At 55.6% G+C, this 8874-nt stretch overlaps 1 protein-coding gene across 1 annotated transcript in view; it reads right to left on the bottom strand.

Moving 5' to 3' along the window:
* CCDC97 (coiled-coil domain containing 97) overlaps positions 1-8272 on the bottom strand; it is a 9350-nt gene extending 1078 nt beyond the window's left edge. The window contains exons 1-4 of the mRNA XM_007458617.1: positions 8221-8272; positions 4118-4575; positions 1834-2113; positions 1242-1371 (exon numbers count right to left, since the gene is read on the bottom strand). Of these exons, the coding sequence (XP_007458679.1) occupies positions 1242-1371; positions 1834-2113; positions 4118-4575; positions 8221-8272 (920 nt within the window). The remainder of the gene's footprint in view (positions 1-1241; positions 1372-1833; positions 2114-4117; positions 4576-8220) is intronic.
* Between the last annotated feature and the right edge of the window lie 602 nt (positions 8273-8874).

An 8874-nucleotide genomic window follows, 5' to 3' on the forward strand; every position in this document is an offset into this window, starting at 1 on the left:
CGCTCTTCCCCAGGGTATTGATGTCGCTTACCCCTCACTTCCTGCAGGTCTTTGCTCCAATGTCACCTGCTCAGAGAGCCTTCCCTGGCCACCTCATCACCCTGCTCCCACCCCCAACGCCGGGACCCTGCTCTTTCTTCCTGGCCCCATCGCCACTAGATGTTTCGCACCTCCAGCACCTCCATTCCGCTCCTTGCTGCCTTCCTCGCCAGAGTGGGACTCCTTCAGGGCAGGGAACCCTTCCATCGGTTTTGTTCCCTGCTTCATCCCCAGTCTGGACCCAGCAGCGCTGAGCACCTGGTGGCTGAATGCAGCTCAGCAGCTGCCCCTCGGAGAGGGGACAGGCTTCAGTCCCCACCACGCCCCATTCCTCACACCAGGGCCGACTTCCTCGTGGGCACCTGGCTTTATGACAGCAGTGGTGCCCTTACGAGGGCTCCCCACAGCCCAGGGACTCTACTCACTGCTTTGTGTGGAACACTGAGATCAGTCAATGTAAAAGTGGATCAGCCAGACTCGCCTCCGGAGCTGGGGATCCCGGACTGGACCAGCGATGCTCTGGTACCAGGCGCTGCTGTAGCTGTGGCAATCATGACACCACCCCCCGCGCCCCCGCCGCCATTCTACTGACGAGGCCCTGAGGCTCTGCTTGTTCATATGTCATGGGGGCTGGGTTTGAAACCAGGGCCCTCTGCTGCCACACCTGATGTTCCAGACCACAAGGCGAGGCTGCCTCCGTTGACAAAACCATTTATCTTTTACTCTGATGCTTCACTCGCCTGTGTCATTTTCCCTGATGGCAAAATCCTTTTCCAAAGCAGGTGGCCCAGGTATCTTATCCCTGGGGTTCTACTGGAGAAATGAACAACCAGCACTGCAGGGGCACCCACCACAGGCCCCTCCACGCCAGGCATCACCCTGCCAGGGATTACTTCCTGCAGCATGAGGAAGTCCGGGGTCCTGGGGGACACTTAGGAAGCTTGGAGTACTGGCATCCTACCAGGCCGCCACCACCACCTACCCAAATGGGAATGTTTCAGTGTTTTATCAATACGGAGCTGAATGTCAGCCCTGCTCACTCCCCTCCTTCAGGTGAGGGGACTGAGGCTCGGAGAGGGACAAAGCTACTCCAAGGTCACCCACTGATCTCTGATCAGAAACGCTTAGGTTGTGTGACCCCAGAGCCCATGTCCTGTGGGGTGCCGGGCTGGTGGGGGCGCGTGGGGAGGGCACGGGAGCACCTGTAGTCAAAGTCCCCATCCTTGCCGTCCAGGAAGTGTTGGTGCATCCGGCTGGTGAACTCTTCCCGCAGGATCAGCCTCTCTTCCGAGTCGGGGACCCAGGCCTCCATGCCTTTGCCAGGCCTCTGGTCTGTAGGGGGAGACACCCAGGGTGGGGTGTGTGAGGATTGTGCTGAACACACCTCCACAGAGAGCTGCATCCTTTGTGCTGGGTGGCACTGGGAACACAGCAGTGACCAAGATGGCCCCGTCCCTACCTTCCTGGGGCACACGATGAACACGTGACAACACAGTGCTCTAGAGGCCACAGAGCAGGGTTAGGACCTGACGCCTGAAGGGTGGCAAAGGGAAGGCACTCGTGGCAGAGGGAACGGCATGAGCAAAGGCCTGGAGGTGAGGGATTGCTTGGTGTCTTCGAGGAGCAGGGACAGGGATGCTGGAGAGGACGGGAAGGGCCAGGGCACTCAGGCCAGGTAGGGCAGGGCCATGATCTGCTCCCGCAGGCGGGCCCGGCCTAGTGCTGTGGAGCTGAGACACACCAGCCTGGAGCCGGGCTGTGCGACACCAGGGCCTCCCCACCGCCGGGCCTCACCTTCCTCGTCGCTGTCCTCCTCCTCCTCCTCCTCCTCCTCCAAGCAGGCCTCCTCCTCCTCCTGCTGCTGGAGCAGCCGCTGCTGCAGCTCCCGCTCCTGGTAGGACTGGAGCAGCAGGTCAGAGAGCGGGCAGGCGGGAGTGCCGGGGGGGCCGGGCTTGGGCGGCCGCTGGGCCGGGGTGCGGGTGCTGAGCTCCTCTAGGGTCAGGTACTGCCCGATGTACTGCTCATACAGCAGTGGGGCCCGAAAGCGCATCTGCTCGTCGCTGAAGTACTCGCCCTCTGCACGGAGGAGACAGGGTGGTCGTGGGGCAAGGGCCTGCGGGCCAGGCGAGGGGCTGGGCAGAGGGTGAGTGGGCCTGCGCAGACCTGTGTCCACCCAGGCGTGGGACTGCGCTGACAGGAAGCCGTAGACACACAAGTGTGAGTGTGGTCGTCCGCATTCAGCAATGTATACAAACACGCGCAGGTGCCTGAGGTCGTGACCATGAGAACTCATGCACGTGTCTAAGCACATGTGCGCGACCAGGCCTGTATCTACGTGTGGACTCATGTGTCCAAACATGTAGGGTACACAGTCAGGTTGCTGGACATCCTGGCCTGAGGCACTGCTGGCCTAGGGCCCGTGTACAACTGTGCCTGGGCAGGATTCATGTGTGTGTGTGTGTGTGTGTGTGTGTGTACACTGCTGTGGGTCCCTGCATCTGGGAGCTGGTGTGCAGGACGTTGCGGGCAGGTATACTGTGCATGGAAGCCAGTATGCAGACTGTGTGTGCCTGTCTGCTGAGCCCTGTTCTGGCTGTTGGTGCACACACCTGGAAACGCCTGCACTGCTGGGCACATTAGTGTACATCTTCATGGAGCAGACGTGTGTGTACACAGCGTCAGGTCTAGCAGGGCATCTGCCCAGGTGTGGGTGTCCCTGTTGGTCTTCCAGACCCCAGATCTCACCTTTCCCCAGAGCGTTCCTCTCTGCAACCACCCCTTCTGAGGGCCTGGTTTCCCCACTCCCCAAACCCAGGGCCTTCATACGTCTCCTGATGTCTCTTTCAGCATAGGCAGCCCTGTCCCTCTGATAACAGCTAAAGCCTGCCCAGCACCTCCCGCCGCTGGTCCTAGCCCTGCCCTCAGAGCCCAGGAATCCTGGGACCATCCCTGTCCTGCCCTCCATCTTGCCTTCTGTCTCTTACCCGCCTCTCTCTGTTCCCGATGTTCCCCACCACATTCTGCTTCTCTCCCTCCTCCTCCCTATCTTTCATTGTCTCTCTCTCTCTGGGTCTCAGTTTCTCCCTCCCCTCCTCTGCCCCTCTGTCTCCACCCATCTCTGTCTCTCTGGCTTTCTCAGTTTCTGTCACCTAATCCCACCTCTTTCATTCACTCATCCTCCCTCCTCTCTTCATCCCTGCTCCTCATCGGTCACTGTGTTCCACTCTCTCCGGATCCCTTTCTCTACAGCCTGTGTCTTCTCCCTAACTAGAATCTTAACTCACTCTCTCCTTCATTTGCTCTCATCTTTTTTTTTTTTTTTTTTTTTTGCGGTGCGCGGGCCTCTCACTGTTGTGGCCTCTCCCGTTGCGGAGCACAGGCTCCGGACGCACAGGCTCAGCGGCCATGGCTCACGGGCCCAGCCGCTCCGCAGCATGTGCGATCTTCCCGGACCGGGGCATGAACCCGTGTCCCCTGCATCGGCAGGCGGACTCTCAACCACTGCGCCACCAGGGAAGCCCCTGCTCTCATCTTTTAACTTTAGTTCTGGTGTCTTTGGTCACAAAGCTGCTTGTAACTACATCATGGTCAAAAAGGTACCAATCTTACAAAAATAATAAATAAACAAAAAAGAGAAATGTACCAATGTTTTCCTTCATGCTTTTCACATGTGTTTTTTTTTCAAGAGGCCTTTGCCTCTCCTGGGTCATGAACATACTCCCCTAGGTTTCTGTCAATGCCTCTGTGTACAGTGTGAGGTAGGGATCTAGTTTCCGAGGGGTAACCAGTTCTCACAGTGCTGGATACTGTGTGTCCTCGGCCTGCTGGTCTGAAATGGCACTTCTGTTATCTACTAAATTCTGACCCTTCTCACTGCCTGTCCCATTCTCTTCCCTTGGGTCCCTGTTTGTCTCTCCGTATCTCACCCTGTCACCTCACATTTCTGTCTCCATCTCTCCCCAGGTCCCTGTCTTAAAACTTATCTCCCAGGATCTCTGTCTGCGTTTCTGTTCCTGCATCCCTGTTTCTTACTTCCTCTGCTTCAGCCTACCCTCCCACCCAACCTGTCCGCCCCCACACCTTGGATGAGCTCACGCAGGGCAGCGTAGCGGCGGTTACGCAGGCGGGTGCGCAAGGTGCGGGGTCGGGTGCTGCCTTGCCGGGCCACTTCGGCGCAGTAGAAGTCCGCGCGGTGGTCACCACGCAAGTGGCCAAAGCAGGCCAGGTGCTCCTCCCGGAGGCCCGTGCGGAAGCGCTCCAGGAACACCAGTGGCTTCTCATGGTACAGCTGGCCCAGGATGGCCACCTTCTCCTGCTCGGTCAGGTCGGGCTCGCCCTGCTGCTGGCTGCACACGGGCAGGCGGCTGGCAGCCACGGCGTGCAGCATAGCACTCACCGCCATGTCCTCGACCTCTGAGGGGTCAGTGTCTAGGGCCCTTGGCGCTCCTTCTGCTGCTTCTGCCTTGTCCTGCGGTCTGGATGGGACCGGCGTCCAGCTCAGCTCCCCCCAGTGCCCAGGACTGGGCTCTGTGCAGCCTGTGGGGAGAGGGAAGATCAGTCAGTCCGGGATGGGAGAGCGGATGGGGCAGTGGGTGAAAGGGACTGGGTGCTCACTCATTCACTCATTTTACATTTATTGAGCACCTACTATATTCTGGGCACTGTTCTAGGCCCTAGAGATACCACAGTAAGCAAGAGGTTGACAGTTTAGTGGGTAACGCAGGCATGTGAAAACATAGTTAGTGAAAACATATAGTGTGTTAGGTGGTTCCAAGAGCTGTGTAGGAAAATAAAAAGGGAAGGAGGAGGGAATGGGGGTGAGGCTGCAATTTTATTTATTTTTATTTATTTATTTTTAACATCTTTATTGGGGTATAATTGCTTTACAATGGTGTGTTAGTTTCTGCTTTGTAACAGAGTGAATCAGTTATACATATACATATGTTCCCATATCTCTTCCCTCTTTGTCTCCCTCCCTCCCACCCTCCCTATCCCACCCCTCCAGGCAGCCACAAAGAACCGGAGGCTGCAATTTTAAATGGACAGTCAGAGAAGGCCTTGCCAAAAAGGTGACATTTCAGTAGAGACCTGAGGTGGTGAGGGACTGAGCCACGAGATTTCTGTGGGAACTGGCAGAGGGAACAGCCAGTGCAAAGGCCCTGAGATAGTGTGCTTGGTGTATTTACTTGGTCCTTGACCACTTCATTCATTGATTCACTCAATTCTGCCTTTTCCCTTGCTCACGAAATCATCAATATTCACTAACGTGTTCACTCACTCACTCATTCATTCTCTCCTACTCATTTGCATATCCATCCAACCACTCTTCAGCAACTCTAATAAATCTATGCCGGGCCCTGAGCTGGGCAATGCTGAGGATCCCCGGAGGGATCCAGTTCAGCTCCCAGGGAGCACCCTGTCTGATGGGGGAAGACAGGCAAGGTCAGACAGCACAGGCACTGGTAACAGAAAAGCTGAGCGCTGGGCAAACCCTGGTGCAAGCTGCTTCTCAAAAGTGGTGGCAACTGGAGCAAGGCTACAGCAAGCAGGAAATAAGTGAAGACAGGAGGTACAGACAACTCCTTCAGCTTGGCTGGGGTGGGAAAGAGAAAGAGGGTGGTGGTTATAGGCACAACGGGTTTCAGGGAGGGTTTCAATGACTGAGGCAAGAGAAGACTGGGCTGGACCAGGTAAAGGGGCTGTGGAGGAGGGGACAGGAGGGGGTCGTGGTTAAAAAGACGCTTGGGAGGCCGAGGAGGACAAGTCATTGGAATGAAGGGCTGGGAGGTGAGGGAGGTATCCAATTAAGGTACAGGGCTCTGGCCAGGGGACTGGTCAAACTGCCCCTGACACAGAGACATGGATGAGGAGCAAGCCTGGGGGAAGATGCTGAGGCTGGTTTGGGACATGGATGGTATGACAGGCCCAGGAGACATCCAAGGGGAGGCATTTACAAGACTGCTGGTACATGGGAGACTTCTCAGGGGGAGAAGTGTTGCGCTGGGGACTGAGTTATGGGAGTCGTCAGAGCAAAGAACAGAAGTAATGCTGAAGGAAGTAAGAAGTCGTGGGGAGGGTGGGGGGGAGTGTGTAAGGTATGAGAAGAGAAGAGGGGCCAAGAAACAGTCCTGACTGGATGGGGAGAAGACATGTCTGTGAAGGAGGCTGTGAGAGGCTAAAAAATGGCCCCCAAAAGACAGTCACGTCTTAATTCCTGGAACCCGTGAATGTTACCTTACATGGCCAAAAAAAACGGTCTTGGCATATATGATTAAATTATGGATCCTGAGATAGGGGGATTATCTTGGATTATCCTGGTGGGCCCTAAACGCCATTACAAGTGTCCTATAAGAGAGAGATTTGATACACACAGAGGAGAACACAAGGTGAAGACAGACAGAAGCAGAGATTGGAGTGATGTGGCCACAAACCAAGGAATGCCAGCAGTCATCAGAAGCTGGAAAAGGTGAGGAATGGGTTCTCCCTTAGAGCCTCTGAGGGAGCTCTCCATGGCCCTGCTGACACCTTGATTTCAACCCAGTGATACTGACTTCAGACTTCTGGCTTCCAGAACTGTGAGAGAATAAATTTCTGTTGTTTTAAGCCACCCAGTTTGTGGTCATTTGTTACAACAGCCCCAGGAAACTAATACTGGCTGAGCAGGAGCCCGAGAGATAGGAAGGATATCAGAAGGGGTGGTGTCACAGAAACCAACAGAATATTTTCAAGAAGGATGGAGGGGTCAATGGCATTGAATTCTCCAAGTAGTCAAATAAGGAAAAAACTGAACAGGGTGACTCAGTTTACTACACAGGGAGGTCACTGCGGACCCCGATGGATGCAGTTTCTGAAGGTAAAAGCCAGACTGCAGTGGGTGGGTAGTGAGGAAATGGAGGCAAGTGTGCATGACTCTTTGCAGAAGATAAATGGTATCTGGAAGGAAGCATGGAACCAAGGGATAGATTTTCTTTTTAGGTTAAAGCTTTTTTCTTATTATTATGGAAACTTTCAAACATGAACATAAGTAGAAAGTACAATGACCTCCCCCCCCCGCCCCCCCATATATCCATCATCCAGCTTCAAAAATGACCAATTCTTGTCCAGTGATGTTTCAACCAACCTCTCAACAGCACCTCACCCCACACGGGATTACTCTGAAGCACCAGGATAGAATTCTTTTTCTTTTTTTTTTTTCTGTGGTAGGTACGCGGGCCTCTCTCTGTTGTGGCCTCTCCCGTTGTGGAGCACAGGCTCTGGACGCGCAGGCTCAGCGGCCATGGCTCACGGGCCCAGCCGCTCTGCGGCATGTGGGATCTTCCCGGACCGAGGCACGAACCCGTGTCCCCTGCATCGGCAGGCGGACTCTCAACCACTGCGCCACCAGGGAAGCCCCCAGGATAGAATTTTAAGATGAGCAAAACAAAAGCATTTTAGGTACTGATGGGGAGGCATCAGGAGAAATAAAGAGACTGAAAATGCAAAAGAGAGAGATGGGGGAGCACAGAAATGGATTAACGACCCTGAGGAAGCAGATGGGACTGTGGACTTTCGGAGAACGGGAATTCGAATGAAATGGGGGGAGCCGTTAGTATGGTCTAAGTAGAGTTTGCATGGGACAGGAGGAAGCAAGGGAAGGAGGTAACTTGAGAAGCACGGTTGGCTGGGACAATGGGAGAGCCCAGGACAGAGACGTTTATGCTAGCCTGAGAGCTTGGTAAGGAACTAGATTAGCCTAGGACACGGAAAGAGCCTGCTGGAACTTGGAAGAGGTTAATTTCGGGGGAGGGGATGGGGTAAAGGAGGTCAGCCTGCAACGAAAGGGGTTAATCTGACAAAGTGGTGAAGGGAACAGTTAGGGCCGAGGGCAGGTGTCCGCTTTTTTTTTGGTTCTGTTTTGTTTTGCGGTACGCGGGCCTCTCCCGTTGCGGAGCACAGGCTCCGGACGCGCAGGCTCAGCGGCCATGGCTCACGGGCCCAGCCGCTCCACGGCATGTGGGATCTTCCCGGACCGGGACACGAGCCCGTGTCCTCTGCACCGGCAGGCGGACTCTCAACCACTGCGCCACCAGGGAAGCCCAGGTGCCCCCTTTTAAAGAGTCCTCCTTCGCCTTCACGGGGAATCATTTCCCAGTGACACCGCAACTCCACCCTCCCGCCGCCTCCGCGTGGCCAGGACCTCACCTTCACCGGGTTCCGTCGCCGCCGTCGCAGTCGCTGTCGCTACGGCCTCCATCCCGATTCTCTACGACTCGTTACCTGCTGTGGCAGGCTCCGCACACCAAACCCGCCCCAGGTCCTCAGCAGCCACTTCCGGCCGAGCACACTCCCGGGGCCGGCTGCCCCGCAGCACCAGGAACCAAAGTTCCGGGACGAAGTTGGATTGTCCTACGCGCATGCGTGCTTCCGCCCGGCCCCGCCCACCCCAGGCAGGAAAAGGGCACAGGGTCAGATAGATTCTTCCGGCACGCCGCACCCCCGCAATTTGAACCGCTGCGAAACTGGACTATCAAGAGGGAAGGCTTGTTCACCCTGTGACTGCTGTGACTCCAGAGCCCAGCATGCTTAATTTGGGGATGAATGGTTTGAATGACCACCCTCCAGGGCCTCTGAGGGCTTGGGCTCTGGTTTAGACCCCAGGCTATCTTATTTCTTCACCACCTCAAGAATATTTACTAAGCCTTGTCGCTTGCTTCTGTCATCACACCCAGTCCCTGCTTAGCATGAGATAGGTGGTGAGATCAGAGACTCAACTTCCCACTTTGTGCTCCCAGGACCTGAAGAATCTTCAGGTGTGGAGAGACTTTGGTCCTGATTTGCCCTACGTGACGTGTAGGG

This window comes from Lipotes vexillifer, unplaced genomic scaffold (assembly GCF_000442215.2).
Source record: "Lipotes vexillifer unplaced genomic scaffold, Lipotes_vexillifer_v1.1 scaffold371, whole genome shotgun sequence".
In the NCBI taxonomy this organism is placed as follows: Eukaryota; Metazoa; Chordata; class Mammalia; order Artiodactyla; family Lipotidae; genus Lipotes; species Lipotes vexillifer.